Source organism: Catharus ustulatus, unplaced genomic scaffold (genome assembly GCF_009819885.2).
Source record: "Catharus ustulatus isolate bCatUst1 unplaced genomic scaffold, bCatUst1.pri.v2 scaffold_131_arrow_ctg1, whole genome shotgun sequence".
NCBI classification, from domain to species: Eukaryota; Metazoa; Chordata; class Aves; order Passeriformes; family Turdidae; genus Catharus; species Catharus ustulatus.
The window spans coordinates 1-21,659 of NW_024879477.1; the positions used below are offsets into that span (position 1 = coordinate 1).

Genomic DNA, 21,659 nt, shown 5'->3' on the forward strand with positions numbered 1-21,659 from the left:
CCCTGAAAACCCCAAAAACCCCAAAATCCGCCCCAAAAAAATCCCAAAATCTCCCTAAAATAATCCAAAAAAGCGCCACAAAAGCTCCCGAAAATAGCCCGAAATTACCCTAAAAAAACCCCAAATCACCCCAAGATCACCCCAAAAAATCCCAAAAAATTCCCCCAAACCCCAAAATCCCCAAAAAAACCAAAAAACCCAAAAATCCACCCCAAAAACCCCCCAAATGTCTCCTCAAAAAACCCTAAAAAAACCCCAAAAACCTAAAAAAAAATCGAAAAAAACCCTTTAAAACCCCTAAAAAGTCCCAAAACCCCCCCAAAAAAATCCCAAAAAAATCCCAGAAAATCCCCAAAAAATCAAAAAAAATTTCCCAAACCCCAAAAACCCCAAAAACCCCAAAAACCCCAAAATCCACCCCAAAAAAACCAAAAATCCCCCCCAAAAATCCCCAAAAAAAAAAAAAATCCCCAAAAAATCCCAAAAAATCCAAAAAATTCCCCCAAAATCCCCCCAAAAAAATCCCAAAAATTTCCCTAAAATTCCCCAAACCCCAAAAACCCAAATATCCCAAAACCCCAAAAATCCACCCCAAAAAAAACCAAAAAATCCCCCCCAAAAATCCCAAAAGATCCCCAAAAAATTCCCAAAAAAATCCCAAAAAAATCCCAAAAAACCCCCCAAAATCCCCCCAAAAAAACCCCCAAAAAATCCCAAAAAAATCCAAAAAATTCCCCAAAATTCCCGCTGACCCCAAAACCCCAAAATCCACCCCAAAAAACCCAAAAATCCACCCAAAAAATCCCCAAAAAACCCCAAAAAAATCCCCAAAAAATCCCCAAAAAATCCCAAAAAATCCCAAAAATTCCCCCAAAATCCCCCCAAAAAATCCCCAAAAAATCCCAAAAAATCCCAAAATTTTCCCCAAACCCCAAAAACCCCAAAAGTGCCCGAATTTACCCCAAAAAGGGCGGGGGGCTGGAGCTGGAGTACAAGATGGTTCCACAAAAACCCCAAATCTCCCGAAACCTCCACGAAAAAAATCCCCAAAAAATCCCAAAAAATTTCCCAAAATTGCCCAAACCCCAAAAACCCAAAAATCCCAAAAACCCAAAAATCCCCCCCAAAAATCCCCAAAAAACTCGAAAAAACCCCAAAAAATAGAAAAAAACCCTAAAAAACCCCAAAACCCCCGAAAAAAATCCCAAAAAAATCCCAAAAAATTCCCCAAAAATTCCCCAAAATTCCCCCTGACCCCAAAAACCCCAAAAACCCCAAAATCCACCCCAAAAATCCCAAAAAAACCCCAAAAAAAACCCCAAAAAATAAAAAAAAAAATCCCAAAAAATCCCAAAAATTCCCCCAAAACCCCCCCAAAAAAATCCCCAAAAAATCCCAAAAATTCCCCAAAATTCCCCCAGACCCCAAAATCCCCAAAAAAACCCCAAAAAACCCAAAATCCACCCCAAAAACCCCCCAAAATCCAAAAAAAATCCAAAAAAAATCCCAGAAAATCCCCAAAAATCCCCAAAAAATAAAAAAAAAATCCCAAAAAAATCCCAAAAAATCCCAACAAATCCCCAAACCCAAAAAATCCCCAAAAATCCCCAAACCCCAAAAATCCCCAAAACCCCAAAATCCACCCCAAAAAACCCAAAAATCCACCCCAAAAAAACTAAAAATCCCCCCCAAAAAATCCCAAAAAATCAAAAAAAAATCCCAAAAAAAATCCCAAAAAATCCCAAAAATTCCCCCAAAATCCCCCCAAAAAATCCCCAAAAAATCCCAAAAATTCCCCAAAATTCCCCCAGACCCCAAAAACCCCAAAAACCCCAAAAGTGCCCGAATTGTCCCCCAAAAGGGCGGGGGGCTGGAGCTGGAGTACGAGATGATTCTGACCAACGGCGACTCCTTCTGGACACGGCACTTCTCGGCCGACGAGTTCGGTGCGGAATTGGGGCTGGGGGCTTCCATTTGGGGCTGGGGGCTTCGGGTCGGGTTCCATTTGGGGCTGGGGGCTTCGGTTTGGGGCTGGGGAATTGGGGCTGGGGGCTTTGAGTTGGGGGAATTGGGGCTGGGGGCTTCGATTGGGGCTGGGGGCTTCGGTTCGGGTTCCATTTGGGGCTGGGGGCTTTGATTTGGGGCTGGGGGCTTCGGTTTGGGGCTGGGGAATTGGGGCTGGGGGCTGCAATTGGGTCTGGGGGCTTCGGTTTGGGGCTGGGGGATTTGGGGGAATTGGGGCTGGGGGCTGCAAATGGGTCTGGGGGCTTCCATTTGGGGCTGGGGGCTTCGATTGGGGCTGGGGGCTGCAATTGGGGCTGGGGGCTTCGATTGAGGCTGGGGAATTGGGGCTGGGGGCTGCAATTGGGTCTGGGGGCTTCCATTTGGGGCTGGGGGCTTCGATTGGGGCTGGGGAATTGGGGCTGGGGGCTCCGGGTCGGGTTCCATTTGGGGCTGGGGGCTTTGATTTGGGGCTGGGGGCTGCAATTGGGGCTGGGGAATTGGGGCTGGGGGCTTTGAGTTGGGGAAATTGGGGCTGGGGGCTTCAGTTTGGGGCTGGGGGCTTCGGTTTGGGGCTGGGGAATTGGGGCTGGGGGCTTCGGGTCGGGTTCCATTTGGGGCTGGGGGCTTCGATTGGGGCTGGGGCATTTGGGGGAATTGGGGCTGGGGGCTTCGGGTCGGGTTCTATTTGGGGCTGGGGGCTGCAATTGGGGCTGGGGGCTTCGGTTTGGGGCTGGGGGCTGCAATTGGGGCTGGGGGCTTCCATTTGGGGCTGGGGGCTTCGGGTCGGGTTCCATTTGGGGCTGGGGGCTGCAATTGGGGCTGGGGGCTTCGGTTGGGGCTGGGGGCTGCAAATGGGGATGGGGAATTGGGGCTGGGGGCTTCGACTGAGGCTGGGGAATTGGGGCTGGGGGCTTCAATTGGGGCTGGGGGCTTCGGGTCGGGGCTGGGGGCTGCAATAGGGGCTGGGGAATTGGGGCTGGGGGCTTCGGGTCGGGGCTGGGGGCTTCAATTGGGGCTGGGGAATTGGGGCTGGGGGCTTTGAGTTGGGGGAATTGGGGCTGGGGGCTTCGGGTCGGGTTCCATTTGGGGCTGGGGGCTTCATTTGGGTCTGGGGGCTTCAATTGGGTCTGGGGGCTTCATTTTGGCAATTTCGCGGCTTTTTCGCGGCTTTTTTTGGGGTCTAAAAATTCGGGTTTTTTGGGGAGGGGTCTCGGGGCTCTCAGGGAATTTGGGGAGGGGTCTCGGGGGAATTTGGGGAGGGGTCTCAGGGAATTTGGGGAGGGGTCTCAGCTCCCAAATTTGGGGTTTTTCGGCTCTTTTTTTAGTCTCAAAAATCGCATTTTTTGTATTTTTGGCTCTAAAAATCCCGGATTTTTTGGGGAGGGGTCTCGGGGCTCTCAGGGAATTTGGGGAGGGGTCTCAGGGAATTTGGGGAGGGGTCTCAGGGAATTTGGGGAGGGGTCTCCCGAAGCCCCCAGACCCAATTTGCCGCCCCCCCGCAGGGATCCTGGAGACCGACATCACCTTCCTGCTCATCTTCATCCTCATCTTCCTCCTCTCCTGCTACTGCGGCTGTGAGCGGGCGGGAATTTGGGGAGGGGTCCCGGGGGGAATTGGGTCTGGGGTCTCGGGGAATTTGGGGAGGGGTCTCAGCCCCCAAATTTGGGGTTTTTTGGGCATTTTTGGGACTTTTTAGGGCGTTTTTAGGATATAAAATTCGGATTTTTTGGGGAGGGGTCTCGGGGATCAGGGGGAATTTGGGGAGGGGTCTCAGGGAATTTGGGGAGGGGTCTCGGAGAATTTGGGGAGGGGTCTCAGCTCCCAAAATTTGGGGGTTTTTGGGCATTTTTTGGTGTTTTTTGGGATCTAAAATTCGGATTTTTTGGGTCTGGGGTCTCGGGGATCAGGGGGAATTTGGGGAGGGGTCTCGGAGAATTTGGGGAGGGGTCTCGGAGAATTTGGGGAGGGGTCTCAGCCCCCAAATTTGGGGTTTTTTGGGCATTTTTGGGACTTTTTAGGACGTTTTTAGGATATAAAATTCGGATTTTTTGGGGAGGGGTCTCGGGGATCGGAGGGAATTTGGGGAGGGGTCTCAGGGAATTTGGGGAGGGGTCTTGGAGGAATTTGGGTCTGGGGTCTGAGGGAATTTGGGGAGGGGTCTCAGCTCCCAAAATTTGCGATTTTTTGGGCTTTTTTTGGGCTTTTTAGGGCGTTTTTAGGATCGAAAATTCGGATTTTTCGGGGAGGGGTCTCAGGGAATTTGGGGAGGGGTCTCGGGGGAATTTGGGTCTGGGGTCTCAAGGAATTTGGGGAGGGGTCTCTGAGAATTTGGGGAGGGGTCTCAGCTCCCAAATTTGGGTTTTTTTGGGGCATTTTTTGGGCTTTTTAGGGCGTTTTTGGGATCGAAAATTCGGATTTTTTAGGGAGGGGTCTCGGGGATCGGAGGGAATTTGGGGAGGGGTCTTGGAAGAATTTGGGTCTGGGGTCTCAGAGAATTTGGGGAGGGGTCTCGGGGGAATTTGGGGAGGGGTCTCAGCCCCCAAAATTTGGGGATTTTTGGGCATTTTTGGGACATTTTAGGGCGTTTTTGGGATCTAAAATTCGGATTTTTTGGGGAGGGGTCTCGGGGATCAGGGGTAATTTGTGGAGGGGTCTCGGGGAATTTGGGGAGGGGTCTCAGCTCCCAAAATTTGGGGTTTTTGGGCTTTTTTGGGGCTTTTTAGGGCGTTTTTGGGATCGAAAATTCGGATTTTTTGGGGAGGGATCTCGGGGATCGGAGGGAATTTGGGGAGGGGTCTCTGGGATTTTGGGTCTGGGGTCTCAGGGAATTTGGGGAGGGGTCTCATAGAATTTGAGGAGGGGTCTCAGCTCCCAAAATTTGGGGTTTTTTGGGCTTTTTTGGTGTTTTTTGGGATCTAAAATTCGGATTTTTTGGGGAGGGGTCTCGGGGATCAGGGGGAATTTGGGTCTGGGGTCTGAGGGAATTTGGGGAGGGGTCTCAGGGAATTTGGGGAGGGGTCTCAGCTCCCAAAATTTGGGATTTTTTGGGGTTTTTGGGGCTTTTTAGGGCGTTTTTGGGATCTAAAATTCGGATTTTTTAGGGAGGGGTCTCGGGGATCAGGGGGAATTTGGGGAGGGGTCCCGGGGGGAATTGGGTCTGGGCTCTCAGGGAATTTGGGGAGGGGTCTCAGGGTAATTTGGGGAGGGGTCTCAGCTCCCAAAATTTGGGGTTTTTGGGCATTTTTGGGGCATTTTAGGGCGTTTTGGGATCTGAAATTCGGATTTTTCGGGGAGGGGTCTCGGGGATCGGAGGGAATTTGGGGAGGGGTCTCGGGAATTTTGGGTCTGGGGTCTGAGGGAATTTGGGGAGGGGTCTCGGGGGAATTTGGGGAGGGGTCTCAGCTCCCAAATTTGGGGGTTTTTGGGCATTTTTGGGGCTTTTTAGGGCGTTTTTTGGGCGTTTTTGGGTCTAAAATTCGGATTTTTAGGGAGGGGTCTCGGGGATCGGAGGGAATTTGGGGAGGGGTCTCGGGGAATTTGGGGAGGGGTCTCATCCCCCAAAATTTGGGATTTTTTGGGCATTTTTGGGGCTTTTTTGGGGTTTTTGGGATCGAAAATTCGGATTTTTTGGGGAGGGGTCTCAGGGAATTTGAGGAGGGGTCTCAGGGAATTTGGGTCTGGGGTCTCAGGGAATTTGGGGAGGGGTCTCTGGGAATTTGGGGAGGGGTCTCAGCTCCCAAAATTTGGGGGTTTTTGGGCATTTTTGGGACTTTTTAGGGCGTTTTGGGGTCTAAAATTCGGATATTTTAGGGAGGGGTCTCGGGGATCGGAGGGAATTTGGGGAGGGGTCTCGGGGAATTTGGGGAGGGGTCTCAGGGGAATTTGGGGAGGGGTCTCAGCCCCTTTTTGCGACCCCTCCCCAATTTCGGGAGGGTTTTTGGTGCAAAATTTGAGTTTTTTGGTGCCGATTTTTGGGGTTTTTTTGGGGATTTTTGGGGGATTTTGGGTCTGGGGTCTCAGGGAATTTGGGGAGGGGTCTCAGTTAATTTGGGGAGGGGTCTCAACCCCTCTTTGCGACCCCTCCCCAATTTCGGGAGCGTTTTTGGTGCAAAATTTGAGTTTTTTGGTGCCGATTTTTGGGGATTTTTTGGGGATTTTGGGTCTGGGGTCCCAGTTAATTTGGGGAGGGGTCTCGGGGGAATTTGGGGAGGGGTCTCAGGTAATTTGAGGAGGGGTCTCAGGTAATTTGGGGAGGGGTCTCACCCCTCTCCCCCTCCCCAGACCGGCTCAAGGCGCGGCAGCTCCTCCACACCACCTACAAAATGTTCATGGCCTCGGCCGGGCTGGAGGGTGAGAAATTGGGTCTGGGGGCTTCGGGGGGGTCAATTTGGGTCTGGGGGCTTCGGGGGCATTTGGGGGAATTTTTTTGAGGAAAATTCGGGGTTTTTGGGAAAATTTTGGGGTTTTTTTGGGGTAAAATCGGGATTTTTCGGGGGGATTTAGGTCGGGAGGAATTGGGTCTGGGGGCTTCTTGGGGGGTTAATTTGGGTCTGGGGGCTTCTGGGGAGTGAATTTGGGTCTGGGGGCTTCGGGGAGGTGAATTTGGGTCTGGGGGCTTCGCGGAGGATTTTTTTGAGGTAAATTTTGGGGGTTTTGGGCAAATTTGGGGAGATTTTTGTACAAAATTCGAGTTTTTTGGTGCCGATTTTTGGATTTTTTGGGGTTTTTTGGGTCTGGGGTCTCGGTTAATTTGGGGAGGGGTCTCGGGGAATTTGGGTCTGGGGTCTCAGCCCCTTTTGCGACCCCTCCCCAATTTCGGGATTTTTTTCGGGTTTTTTTTTGTACAAAATTTGAGTTTTTTGGTGCCGATTTTGGGTTTTTTTGGGGTATTTTGGGGGGATTTTGGGTCTGGGGTCTCGGTTATTTTGGGTCTGGGGTCTCGGTTAATTTGGGTCTGGGGTCTCACCCCCTTTCTGCGACCCCTCCCCAATTTCGGGAGAGTTTTTGGTGGGAATTTTTGATGCAAAATTTGATTTTTTTGTAAAAATTTTGAGTTTTTTGGTGCGGATTTTTGGGTTCTTTTGGGGTTTTTGGGTCTGGGGTCTCGGTTAATTTGGGTCTGGGGTCTCGGTTAATTTGGGTCCGGGGTCTCACCCCCTTTTGCGACCCCTCCCCAATTTCGGGTGGGGTTTTTTGGTGCAAAAATTGATTTTTTTGGTACAAAATTTGAGGTTTTTGGTGCGTTTTTGGGGATTTTTTGGGTTTTTTGGGTCTGGGGTCTCTGTTTTTTGGGTCTGGGGTCTCGGTTATTTTGGGGAGGGGTCTCGGGGAATTTGGGGAGGGGTCTCAGCCCCTTTGTGCGACCCCTCCCCAATTTCGGGATTTTTTTCGGGTTTTTTTTGTACAAAAATTGAGGTTTTTGGTGCCGATTTTTGGGGTTTTTTGGGGGGTTTTTTGGGGGATTTTGGGTCTGGGGTCTCGGTTAATTTGGGTCTGGGGTCTCAAGGAATTTGGGGAGGGGTCTCACCCCTTTTGCGACCCCTCCCCAATTTCCGGTGGGGTCTCTGGGGGTGGAATTTGGGTTTGGGGGGATTTTTTTGTACAAAATTTGATTTTTTTGGTGCCGATTTTTGGATTTTTTGGGGTTTTTTGGGTCTGGGGTCTCGGTTAATTTGGGGAGGGGTCGCAGGGGAATTTGGGGAGGGGTCTCAGCCCCTTTGTGCGACCCCTCCCCAATTTCGGGAGGGTCTCTGGGAGGGTTTTTGGTGCAAAATTTGAGTTTTTTTGTGAAAATTTTGAGTTTTTTGGTGCCGATTTTTGGGGTCTTTTGGGTTTTTTTTTGGGTCTGGGGTCTCAAGGAATTTGGGGAGGGGTCTCAAGGAATTTGGGTCTGGGGTCTCAGCCCCTTTTGCGACCCCTCCCCAATTTCGGGATTTTTTTCGGGTTTTTTTTGTACAAAATTTGAGATTTTTGGTGCCGATTTTCGGATTTTTTTGGGGTCTTTTGGGGTTTTTTGGGTCTGGGGTCTCAGTTAATTTGGGGAGGGGTCTCGGTTGATTTGAGTCTGGGGTCTCACCCCCTTGTGCGACCCCTCCCCAATTTCAGGAGGGTTTTTGGGGGGATTTTTGGTGCAAAATTTTGAATTTTTTGACGCAAATTTTGAGTTTTTTGGTGCCGATTTTTGGGGTTTTTTGGGTCTGGGGTCTCGATTAATTTAATTTGGGTCTGGGGTCTCTGTTAATTTGGGTCTGGGGTCTCTGTTGATTTAGGTCTGGGGTCTCACCCCCTTTGGGACCCCTCCCCAATTTCGGGAGGGTTTTTTTGTACAATATTTGAGATTTTGGTGCCGATTTTGGGGGTTTTTTTGGGGATTTTGGGTCTGGGGTCTCTGTTATTTGGGTCTGGGGTCTCAGGGAATTTGGGTCTGGGGTCTCACCCCCTTTTCCCCCTCCCCAATTTCGGGAGGGTTTTTTTGTACAAAATTTGAGATTTTTGGTGCCGATTTTGGGGGTTTTTTGGGGTCTTTTGGGGTTTTTTGGGTCTGGGGTCTCGGTTAATTTGGGTCTGGGGTCTCAAGGAATTTGGGGAGGGGTCTCACCCCCTTTGTGCGACCCCTCCCCAATTTCAGGAGGGTTTTTGGGGGGATTTTTGGTGCAAAATTTTGAATTTTTTGACGCAAATTTTGAGTTTTTTGGTGCCGATTTTTGGGGTTTTTTGGGTCTGGGGTCTCAGTTAATTTAATTTGGGTCTGGGGTCTCACCCCCTTTCCCCCCCCCCAGTTCTCAGCCTCCTCCTGAGCTGCTCCTACTGGGCCCAGTACGGGCGGGACGGGGTCGGGCCGGGACCGATCAAAGTGCTCGGTACGGATTGGCGGGAAAAAACCGGAAATGGGGGAAAACCGGAAATTGGGGGAAAAAACCGGAAACTGGGGAGAAAAACAGGAAATTGGAAAAATCAAAAAATTGGGGAGAAAAACCGGAAATTGGGGAGAAAAAACCGGAAATTGGGGAGAAAAAACCGGAAATTGGGAAAATCAAAAATTGGGGAAATGTGGAAAAAAAATTGGGGGAAATTTGGGGGGGTTTGGGGAAAAAATGGGAAAAATTTGGGGAAAATTTGGGGGAAAAATTGGGGGAAATTCAGAAAATTTGGTAAAAAATCGGGGGAACATTTGGGAAAAAATGGGAAAAATTTGGGGAGAAAATGGGAAAAAATTGGGGAAAATTTAGGGGAAAATTTGGGGAAAAATGGGAAAAAATTGGGGAGAACATGGGGAAAAAAATGGAAAATTTGGGTTAAAATTTGGGGAGAAAAAGGGAAAAAATTGGGGAAAAATGGGGGAAAAAAGGGAAAATTGAGGGGAAATTTGGGGAAAATTTGGGGAAAAAATGGGAAAAATTTGGGGAAAATTGGGAGAAATTTGGGGAGAAATTTAGAGGAAATTTGGGAAAATTCAGGAAAATTTGGGGAAAATTTGGGGGAAAATAGCATAAAATTTGGGGGGATTTGGGGGGAATTTGGGGAAAAAATGGAAAATTTGGGGGGAAATTTGGGGAAAAAATGGTAAAAAATGGGGAAAAATTTGGGGGGATTTTGGGAATATTTTGGGTGGATTTTGGGTGGATTTTGGGAATATTTTGGGGCTATTTTGGGAATATTTTGGGTGGATTTTGGGTGGATTTTGGGACAATTTTGGGGGGATTTAGTGGGAGATTTGAGGGTCCCCCACCCCCCCAGGGAAGCTCCTGTTCTCCATCAGCTTCCTCATCTTCCTCCTGATGCTGATCCTGCTGGGCAAGGGGCTCTCGGTCACCAGGTACCCACCTGGGGTCACCCGGGGGTCACCCGGGGGTCAGGGGTCACCCAGGGATCAGGGGTCACTTACTGGGGTCACACTGGGGTCATTTTGGGGTCATTTCAGGTCATTTTTGGGCATTTTTGGGGCATTTTTTGGGTGGTTTGGGGTCAGGGGTCACTCAGGGGTCACTCAGGGGTCACTCAGGGGTCACTCAGGGGTCACCCTGGGGTCACTCAGGAGTCACTTGCTGGGGTCATTTCAGGTCATTTCGGGTGAATTTTGGGACATTTTTGGGCATTTTTGGTCATTTTTTGGGTGGTTTGGGTGTTGTGGTCACTCAGGGGTCACTCAGTGGTTACTCAGAGGTCACTCAGGGGTCACTCAGGGTTACTCAGGGGTCACTCAAGGTTACTCAGAGGTCACTCAGGGGTTACTCAGAGGTTACTCACTGGTCACTCTGGTGACTCAGAGTCACTCAGGGGTCACTCAGAGTCACTCAGGGGTCACTCAGGGGTCACTCAGTCACTCAGGGGTCACTCAGGGGTCACTCAGGGGTCACTCAGAGTCACTCAGGGGTCACTCAGTCACTCAGAGTCACTCAGGGGTCACTCAGGGGTCACTCAGAGTCACTCAGGGGTCACTCAGAGGTCACTCGGGTCACTCAGTGGTCACTCAGGGGTTACTCAGAGGTTACTCAGAGGTTACTCACTGGTCACTCTGGTCACTCAGAGTCACTCAGGGGTCACTCAGTCACTCAGGGTCACTCAGGGGTCACTCAGGGGTCACTCACTGGTTACTCAGAGGTTATTCAGAGGTTACTCACTGGTCACTCTGGTCACTCAGAGTCACTCAGGGGTCACTCAGGGGTCACTCAGGGGTCACTCAGAGTCACTCAGTGTCACTCAGGGGTCACTCAGGGTCACTCAGGGGTCACTCAGAGGTTACTCACTGGTTACTCAGGGGTCGGATCAGCGCCGGCGGCTCCGTCCGTCTCTCCGTGTACATGACCCAGGGTCACTCAGGGGTCACTCAGGGGTCACTCAGGGTCACTCAGAGGTCACTCAGAGGTCACTCAGAGGTTACTCAGAGGTTACTCAGAGGTTACTCAGAGGTTACTCACTGGTTACTCAGGGGCCGGATCAGCGCCGGCGGCTCCGTCCGTCTCTCCGTGTACATGACCCAGGGTCACTCAGGGGTCACTCAGGGGTCACTCAGGGGTCACTCAGGGTCACTCAGGGGTCACTCAGGGGTCGCTCAGAGGTCACTCAGGGGTCACTCAGGGTCACTCAGGGGTCACTCACAGGTTACTCAGAGGTTACTCACTGGTTACTCAGGGGCCGGATCAGCGCTGGCGGCTCCGTCCGTCTCTCCGTGTACATGACCCAGGGTCACTCAGGGGTCACTCAGGGGTCACTCAGGGGTCACTCAGGGGTCACTCAGGGTCACTCAGGGTCACTCAGGGGTCACTCAGGGTCACTCAGGGGTCACTCAGAGGTCACTCAGAGGTCACTCAGAGGTTACTCACTGGTTACTCAGGGGCCGGATCAGCGCCGGCGGCTCCGTCCGTCTCTCCGTGTACATGACCCAGGGTCACTCAGGGGTCACTCAGGGGTCACTCAGTGGTCACTCAGGGGTCACTCAGGGGTCACTCAGGGTTACTCAGAGGTTACTCAGAGGTTACTCACTGGTTACTCAGGGGCCGGATCAGCGCCGGCGGCTCCGTCCGTCTCTCCGTGTACATGACCCTTTACAGCATCGCCCACATCGCCCTGCTCACCTACGAGGCGCAGGTGAGACCCAAAATCCACAGAATTCACCCCAAAAATTAAACTGAAAATTCATTGAATTCCAGAATTCACCAAAATTCCCAAAAATCTGGCCCAAAAACCCCAAAATTCAGCCCCAAAATCCCCAGAATTCACCCCAAAAATTCATCCCGAAATTGTTGCATTTTGGGCAATTTTGGGCCCATTTTTCGGGGTATTTTTGGGTTATTTTGGGATTTTTTGGTTATTTTTGGGGCTGTTTTTGGGCTATTTTATGCCCATTTTCTGGCCTATTTTTGGGCTATTTTTGTGCAATTTTGGGTTATTTTGTGCCCATTTTGTACCCATTTTCTGGGCTATTTTTGGGCTGATTTTGGCCAATTTTAGGACAATTTTTCTGTGTTTTTTGGCAGTTCTTTGACCCCGGGCAGGTGCTGTACACCTACGAGTCCCCGGCCGGGTACGGGCTGATCGCGCTGCAGTTCGGCGCCTTCGGGTGGTTCTGCGCCGCCGTGGGGGCGACCCTGAGCCGGGTACCTGAGAGAAAAAACTTCTACCTGCCCTTCCTGGGGGCCTACACCGTCTGGTGAGCACACCTGGGCACACCTGGGCACACCTGGGCACACCTGGGGGGATACAGACACACCCTGAGCCGGGTACCTGAGAGAAAAAACTTCTACCTGCCCTTCCTGGGGGCCTACACCATCTGGTGAGCACACCTGGGCAGGTAAAACACACCTGAGATACACCTGGGATACACCTGGGCACATCTGGGATACACCTGGGCACACCTGGGCACACCTGAGATACACCTGGGCACACCTGGGGACACCTGGGATACACCTGGGCACACCTGGGATACACCTGGGCACACCTGGGCACACCTGGGATACACCTGGGCACACCTGGGCACACCTGGGCACACCTGGGATACACCTGGGCTCACCTGGGCACACCTGGGGGGTCTCAACTGGAGGTTTTGTTTGGGGTCTCACCTGTCTGTCTCACCTGTCAGATCTCACCTGTGTGATCTCACCTGTCTGTCTCACCTGTCCCCCCCCCCAGGTTTTTGGGGTCTCACTTCTCAGGTCTCACCTGTCCCCCCTCAGGTTTTTGGGGTCACACCTGGGGATTTTGGGATCTCACCTGTCTGTCTCACCTGTCTGATCTCACCTGTCAGATCTCACCTGTCAGATCTCACCTGTCTGTCTCACCTGTCAGATCTCACCTGTCTGATCTCACCTGTCAGATCTCACCTGTCTGTCTCACCTGTCAGATCTCACCTGTCTGATCTCACCTGTCAGATCTCACCTGTCAGATCTCACCTGTATCTCACCTGTCCCCCCCCAGGTTTTTGGGGTCTCACCTGTCTCACCTGTCTCACCTGTCCCCTCCCAGGTTTTTGGCCGTCCCGGTCTCGGCGCTCGTGGCCAATTTCGGGATCCCCAAATGGGCTCGGGAGAAAATCGTCAACGGGATCCAGCTGGGGACTCACCTGTACGCCCACGGCGTCTTCCTGGTGAGCAGGGACCCCTCCCCAAACTCACCTGGGCACAAAAACTCACCTGGGCCCAAAATCCCCAAAAATTCACCAAAAAAAAAGACAAAAATCGACAAAAAATTCACAAAAATCGACAAAATTTCACAAAAATTGTCACAAAGTTCACAAAAATCGCCCCAAAATCGTGACCAGGATCCAGGTGAGGGCTCCCAGGTGGGCAGAGACCCCTCCCCAAACTCACCTGGGCGTCCCCAAAAATTCCCTAATTCACCTGGGCCCAAATTCCCCAAAAAATCCACAAAAATCGACAAAAAATTCACAAAAATCGACAAAAATCGCCCCAAAATCGTGACCAGGATCCAGGTGAGAACTCCCCAAACTCACCTGGGCACAAAAACTCACCTGGGCAAAAAAAACTCACCTGGGCACAAAATCCCCAAAAATTCACCAAAAAAAAAGACAAAAATCGACAAAAAATTCACAAAAATTGTCACAAAATTGACAAAAATTGCCCCAAAATCGTGACCAGGATCCAGGTGAGGGCTCCCCAAAACTCACCTGGGCACAAAAACTCACCTGGGCACCTCAAAAATCTCACCTGGGCACCCCCCAAAAAATCCCGAATTCACCTGGGCCCAAAATCCCCAAAAATCGACAAAAAATTCACAAAAAATTCACAAAAATTGTCACAAAATTCTCAAAAATCGACAAAAATCGCCCCAAAATTGTGACCAGGATCCAGGTGAGGACTCACCCGTGTGGTCCAGGTGAGCAGAGACCCCTCCCCAAACTCACCTGGGCACAAAAAACTCACCTGGGCACCTCAAAAAACTCACCTGGGCACCCCCCAAAAAATCCCGAATTTACCTGGGCCCAAAATCCCCAAAAATCAAAAAAAAATTCACAAAAATCGACAAAAAATTCACAAAAATTGTCACAAAATTCACAAAAATCGCCCCAAAATCGTGACCAGGATCCAGGTGAGGGCTCCCAGGTGAGCAGAGACCCCTCCCCAAACTCACCTGGGCACAAAAAACTCACCTGGGCACCTCAAAAAACTCACCTGGGCACCCCCAAAAAATCCCGAATTCACCCTGGCCCAAAATCCCCAAAAATTGACAAAAAATTCACAAAAATCCACAAAAATCGCCCCAAAATCCCGACCAGGATCCAGGTGAGGGCTCCCAAGTGGGCAGAGACCCCTCCCCAAACTCACCTGGGCACCTCAAAAATCTCACCTGGGCACCCCCCAAAAAATCCCAAACTCACCTGGGCCCAAAATCGCCAAAAATTGACAAAAAATCCACAAAAATCGACAAAAAATTCACAAAAATTGTCACAAAAAAACCTCAAAATCGCCCCCAAATCCCAGCCATTATCCAGGTGAGCACTCCCCAAACTCACCTGGGCACCACCAAAAAATCCCGAATTTACCTGGGCCCAAAATCCCCAAAAATCCACAAAAAATGCACGAAAATCGGCAAAAAATTCACAAAAATCGACAAAAATCGTGACCAAGATCCAGGTGGGGACTCACCTGTATGGTCCAGGTGAGCAGAGACCCCTCCCCAAACTCACCTGGGCACCTCAAAAAACTCACCTGGGCCAAAAATCCCCAAAAATTCACCAAAAAAAGAGACAAAAATCAACAAAAAATTGACAAAAATTGCCCCAAAATCGTGACGAGGATCCAGGTGAGGGCTCCCAGGTGAGCAGAGACCCCTCCCCAAACTCACCTGGGCACAAAAACTCAACTGGGCACCTCAAAAAACTCACCTGGGCCAAAAATCCACAAAAAAATAAAAAAAAATCGACGAAAAATTCACAAAAATCAACAAAGAATTCACAAAAATTGTCCCAAAATCGTGACCAGGATCCAGGTGGGGACTCACCTGTGTGGTCCAGGTGAGCAGAGACCCCTCCCCAAACTCACCTGGGCACAAAAAACTCACCTGGGCACCCCCAGAAACTCACCTGGGCTCAAATTCCACAAAAATCAACAAAAAATTCACAAAAATTGTCACAAAATTCACAAAAATCGCCCCAAAATCGTGACCAGGATCCAGGTGAGAACTCCCAAGTGGGCAGAGACCCCTCCCCAAACTCACCTGGGCACAAAAACCCACCTGGGCACAAAAAAAAACTCACCTGGGCACCCCCCAAAAAATCCCGAATTTACCTGGGCCCAAAATCCCCAAAAATTGACAAAAAATACACAAAAAACCACAAAAAATTCACAAAAATCGCCCCAAAATCGTGACCAGGATCCAGGTGAGAACTCCCAAGTGGGCAGAGACCCCTCCCCAAACTCACCTGGGCACCCCCAAAAAATCCCAAATTCACCTGGGCCCAAAATCCCCAAAAATTCACCAAAAAAAAGACAAAAATCAACAAAAAATTCACAAAAATCAACAAAAAATTCACAAAAAATTGACAAAAATCGCCCCAAAGTCGTGACCAGGATCCAGGTGAGGACTCCCCAAAACTCACCTGGGCACAAAAAACTCACCTGGGCACAAAATCCCCCAAAATCGGCAAAAAATTCACAAAAATCGACAAAAAATTCACAAAAATTGACAAAAATCGCCCCAAAATCGTGACCAGGATCCAGGTGGGGACTCACCTGTGTGGTCCAGGTGAGCAGAGACCCCTCCCCAAACTCACCTGGGCACAAAAAACTCACCTGGGCACAAAATCCACAAAAAAATCACAAAAATCGACAAAAAATTCACAAAAATTGTCACAAAATTGACAAAAATCGCCCCAAAATCCCAGCCAGGATCCAGATGAGAACTCCCCAAAAACTCACCTGATCACAAAAAACTCACCTGGGCACCTCAAAAAACTCACCTGGGCCCAAAATCCGCAAAAATCCGCAAAAAATTCACAAAAATTCACAAAAATCCACAAAAATCACCTCAAAATCCCGTTTTTTTCACCCAAAATTCCTCCCAAAAATCCCAATTCTTTTCCCCAAATTCCCCCAAAAAATTCTCTGGAAAAATCTCAATTTTTTCCCCAAAACCCCCCAAAAAATCCCCAAAAAAATCCCAAAAATTCAAATTTTTAAAATTTGGTTTTTAAATTTTTTTTTCCCAAAATCCCCGTTTCTCACCCCAAAAATCCAAAACCTTTTCTCCAATTTTCTCCCAAAAATTCCCTGGAAAAAATCTCTTTTTTTTCCCCAACAACCCCCCAAAAAATCCCCAAAAAAATAAAAAAAAATTACAAAAAAAATCCCAAAAATTCAAATTTTTTAAAAATCATTTTAAAAAAAATTTTTCCCAAAATCCTCGTTTTTCACCCCAAAAATCCAAAACCTTTTCTCCAATTTTCTCCCAAAAATTCCCTGGAAAAATCTCTTTTTTTCCCCTAAAAATCCCAAAAAAATCCCAAAAAAAATCCAAAAAAAATTTAAAAAATATTCCAAAAATTCAAATTTTTTTAAACCATTTTTTAAAATTTTTTTCCCAAAATCCTCGTTTTTCACCCCAAAAATCCAAAACCTCTTCTCCAATTTTCTCCCAAAAAATTCCCTGGAAAAATCTTATTTTTTTCCCTAAAAAATAAAAAAAAATTAAAAAAAAATCCAAAAAAATTCAAAAAAAATCCCAAAAAAATCCAAAAAAAATCCAAAAAAATCCAAAAAAAATCCCAAAAAAATCCCAAAAATTCAATTTTTTTTTTTTCCCAAAATCCCGATTTTTGCCCCCAAACGCAGGTGCTGACTCGGCCCTCGGCAGCCAATCGCAATTTCCCATTCCACGTCCGGACCTCCCAAATCCCCCCAAAAATCCGATTTATTTTTTTTTTTAATTCCCATTTATAAAAAAAAAAAATTCAACTTTTTTCCCAAAATCCCCGTTTCTCACCCCAAAAATCCAAAACCTTTTCTCCAATTTTCTCCCAAAAATTCCCTGGAAAAAATCTCTTTTTTTTCCCCAACGACCCCCCAAAAAATCCCCAAAAAAATAAAAAAAAATCACAAAAAAAATTCCAAAAATTCAAATTTTTTTAAACCATTTTTTAAAATTTTTTTCCCAAAATCCTCGTTTTTCACCCCAAAAATCCAAAACCTCTTCTCCGATTTTCTCCCAAAAAATTCCCTGGAAAAATCTTATTTTTTTCCCTAAAAAATAAAAAAAAATTTAAAAAAAATCCAAAAAAATTCAAAAAAAATCCCAAAAAAATCCAAAAAAAATCCAAAAAAAATCCCAAAAAAATCCCAAAAAAATCCCAAAAATTCAAAATTTTTTTTTCCCCAAAATCCCGATTTTTCGCCCCAAACGCAGGTGCTGACTCGGCCCTCGGCAGCCAATCGGAATTTCCCGTTCCACGTCCGGAGCTCCCAGATCGGCTCCGCCCCCCCCAAATTCCGCTGCCCCTCCCCCCCCCCGCGGCTACGGGAACGTCACCTTCGTGGGGGACACGAATTTCACCGAGCTCTTCTCGATCCCCGCGCCCGGGGGTGCTCAGGTGAGAGATTTGGGGTGAAAAACTCAAAAAACGGGAAAAAACAAAAAAAAATGAAGAAAATCGGTGGAAAAATGGGGGAATTATGGGGAAAAATGGGGAAAAAAATGGAAAAAAAAGAGAAAAAATTAGAATTAAAAAGGCGGGGGAATGGGTTGGGAAAGTCACAAAAAATGGGGAAAATGGCTCTGAAATTTTGGGGTGAAAAAGGGAAAATTTGGGAAAAAAAAACAAAAAAAAAAAAGAAGAAAATCGGTGGAAAAATGATGAAAATACAAAAAAAAATGGGGAAAAAATGGCAAAAAATGCAAAAATAAATGGGAAAAAAATGAGCAAAAAAAGGGGAAAATACAGAAAAAAATGGGTTGGGAAAGTCACAAAAAATGGGGAAAGAGGGTCAGAAATTTTGGGGTGAAAAAGGGAAAAAATGGGAATATTAAAAAAAAAAAAAAGAAGAAAAAAATCGGTGGAAAAATGGGGAAATTATGGCAAAAAATGGGAAAAAAAATGGAAAAAAATGGAAAAAAAATGAGCAAAAATTGGGGAAAATACAGGAAAAAATGGGTTGGGAAAGTCATAAAAAATGGGGAAAATGGCTCTGAAATTTTGGGGTGAAAAAGAGGAAATTTGGGAAGATACAGAAAAAAAAAATGAAGAAAATCGGTGGAAAAATGGGGAAATTATGGCAAAAAATGCAAAAAAAAAGGAAAAAAAAAGGAAAAAAATGAGCAGAAAATTGGGGAAAATACAGGGAAAAAGTGAGTTGGGAAAGTCACAAAAAATGGGGAAAGAGGGTCTGAAATTTTGGGATGGAAAAGAGGAAATTTGGGAAAATTAAAAAAAAAAGAAGAAAAAAATCGGTGGAAAAATGGGGAAATTTTGGGAAAAAATGCAAAAAAAAATGGAAAAAAATGAGCAAAAAATGGGGAAAATACAGAAAAAAATGGGTTGGGAAAGTCACATAAAATGGGGAAAGAGGGTCAGAAATTTTGGGGTGAAAAAGGGAAAATTTGGGGAAAATACAACAAAAAAAAAGAGGGAAAAAAGATCAAAAAATGGGGAAATTATGGGGAAAAAATGAAAAAAAAAAAGAGCAAAACTGGGGAAAATACAGAAAATAAAAGGGGGGGACACGAATTTCACCGAGCTCTTCTCGATTCCTGCGCCCGGGGGCGGCCAGGTGAGAGATTTGGGGTGAAAAACTCAAAAAACGGGAAAAGTGAAAAAAAAAATGAAGAGAATCGGTGAAAAAATGGGGAAATTATGGGGAAAAATGGGGAAAAAAAAGAAAAAAAATTAAAATAAAAAGGGGGGGGAATGGGTTGGGAAAGTCACAGAAAATGGGGAAAGAGGCTCAGAAATTTTGGGGTGGAAAAGGGGAAATTTGGGAAAAAATTAAAAAGAAAAGAAGAAAAAAAATCGGTGGAAAAATGGGGAAATTATGGCAAAAAATGGGAAAAAAATGGGGAAAATACAGAAAAAAAAAGGGAGGGAAATGGGTTGGGAAAGTCACAAAAAATGGGAAACATCACAAAAATTATGGAGAAAATCCCTAAATTTGGGGGGAAAAAATCTCAAAAATTGAGGAAAAAAAGCCCAAAATTGAGGAAAAAATCAAAAAAATTGAGGAAAAAAAAAGTCCCAAAATTATAATTAAAAACGCCATAAATCAAGAAAAAAAAATTAGCAAAATTTGGGTTAAAAAACCCCAAAAATTGAGGAAAAGAATCCCAAAAATTGGGTAAAAAAATCCCCAAATTGAGGAAAAGAATCCCAAAATTGAGGAAAAAAATCCAAAAAATTGGGATAAAAACCCTCCCAAAATTGAGGAAAAAAACCCAAAATTGGGGCAAAATATCCCCAAAAATTGAGGAAAAAAATCAAAAAAATTGAGGAAAAAACCCCAAAAATTGGGGTAAAAAATCCCAAAAATTGAGGAAAAAAAATCCCAAAATTGAGGAAAAAAAAGCCCAAAATTGGGGTAAAAATTCCAAAAAAATGAGGAAAAAATCGAAGAATTTGGAGTTAAAAATCCCAAAAATTGAGGAAAAAAATCCCAAAATTGGGGTAAAAATTCCCAAAAATTGGGGTAGAAAAATCCCCAAAAATTGAGGAAAAAAATAAAAAAAATTGGAGTAAAAAATCCCAAAAAATGAGGAAAAAAATCCCAAAATTGGGGCAAAAAATCCAAAAAATTGAGGAAAAAAAATCCCCAAAAATTGAGGAAAAAAATCAAAAAAATTGAGGAAAAAAATCCCAAAAAATGGGGAAAAAAAATCTCAAAATTTGGGTTAAAAATCCCCAAACTTGGGGAAAATCCCCGAATTTCTTTTCTGGGTTGGGGGACCCCAAATCCCCCCCCAGACCCCTCCCCAAATTTGGCCCCTCCCCCCCCCAGGTGCGGCCGCAGGTGGAGGAGACCCCGGCGGGGGGAGGGGCGGGGGCGGCGCTCGGGGCCCCTCCCCCACCCAAGGGGGGGTTCCCCCCGCCCCTCCCCCACGGGGGGGGCCCCGAATATTTCAGTGTGCACTCGGGGGGAGGGGGGACCCCCAAATTCTGACCCCAAAACCCCAAATTCTGACCCAAATTTTGCCAAATTCTGCCCAAATCCAACCCCAAAACCCCAAAATTCTGCCCCAAAAAACCCGACGGGACCCCAAAATTTCGCCCCAAATTTTGCCAAATTCTGCCCAAAATCCTGACCCGGGGACCCCAAAATTCTGACCCCAAAACCCCAAATTTTGCCAAATTCTGCCCCAAATTTCAACCCCAAAAAACCCCAGGAGACCCCAAAATTCAGCCTCAAATTTTGCCAAATTTTCCCCAAAATGTGACCCCAAAACCCCAAAATTCAGCCCCAAAAACCCCAAATTTTGCCAAATTCTGTCACAAATTTCGGCCCCAAAAAACCCGAAGTGACCCCAAAAATTCGCCCCAAATTTTGCCAAATTCTCCCCAAAATCCTGACCCCAAAACCCCAAAATTCTGACCCCAAAAACCCCAAATTTTGCCAAATTCTGCCCCAAATTTCAGCCCCAAAATCCTCCCAGGGGACCCCAAAATTCCCGCCCTGAATTTCCCAAATTTTGCCAAAATAAAATAAAAATAAAAATTAATTAATTCGATTTTTTGTTGTGGTTTTTATTTTTCTTTTTTGGTTTTTTTTTTTGTTTTCTTGGGGGTTTTTTTTTACGTTTTTTGGATTTTTTGGGTTTTTTTCCCCAAAATTTTTTTTCTCCAAAAATCTCTTTTTTTTATTTTGCCCCTCCCCCACTCCCCTCAAAAAAATCCCCAAATTTGGGCAAAAAAAGAGGAGGGGGAGGGGCAAAAAAAAAAAAAGGGAAAGTCCCACGCCCCTCCCCCACCCTCGAGAAATTTTTAATTTTTTTTGTTTTTTATTTTTGGCGGGTGGGGGAGGGGCAAAAATCCAAGCGGGGATTTTTCCCACGCCCCTCCCCCACCCTCCAGGATTTAAAAAAAAATTTCCCACGCCCCTCCCCCACCTTTATCCCAATTTTTTTTATTTTTTTGGGGAAATTTTGGATTTTTTTTAAATTTTTGGGGGGTGGGGGAGGGGCAAAATCTCCCCAAGGTGGGGGAGGGGCGTGGGAAATTTTTCCTGCTTGGATCCCGCCCCTCCCCCACCTTTATCCCAAATTTTTTTTTAATTTTTTTTATTTTTTGGGGGGAATTTTTGGGATTTTTTTGAATTTTTGGGGGTGGGGGAGGGGCGGGATCTCCCCGGGGTGGGGGAGGGGCGGGATCCAAGATGGAAAAATTTCCCACGCCCCTCCCCCACCTTTATCCTAAATTTTTTTTTTTTTTGGGGATATTTTTGGGTTTTTTTATTAATTTTTTGGGGGTGGGGGAGGGGCGGGATCTCCCCGGGGTGGGGGAGGGGCGTGGGAAATTTTTCCTGCTTGGATCCCGCCCCTCCCCCACCTTTATCCCAATTATTTTTATTTTTTTGGGGAAATTTTTGGGGTTTTTTTTTAATTTTTTGGGGGTGGGGGAGGGGCGGGATTTCCCCGGGGTGGGGGAGGGGCGGGATCAAAGCAGGAAAAAAATTCCCACGCCCCTCCCCCACCTTTATCCCAAATTATTTTTATTTTTTTGG

General features: G+C 46.8%; 1 protein-coding gene across 1 annotated transcript; it reads left to right on the forward strand.

The window, feature by feature from the left end:
• Nucleotides 1–1,822: 1,822 nt before the first annotated feature.
• TMEM145 (transmembrane protein 145) lies at nucleotides 1,823–20,281 on the forward strand (the record flags this gene model as incomplete). The annotated part of the gene is made up of 13 exons (XM_042780205.1): nucleotides 1,823–1,946; nucleotides 3,507–3,578; nucleotides 6,286–6,354; nucleotides 8,784–8,864; nucleotides 9,742–9,820; nucleotides 11,499–11,592; nucleotides 11,982–12,154; nucleotides 12,967–13,087; nucleotides 16,791–16,850; nucleotides 17,375–17,545; nucleotides 19,941–19,962; nucleotides 20,031–20,116; nucleotides 20,216–20,281. Coding segments are annotated over 13 exons (1,203 nt in total), but the record flags the coding sequence as incomplete, so codon positions are not given.
• Between the last annotated feature and the right edge of the window lie 1,378 nt (nucleotides 20,282–21,659).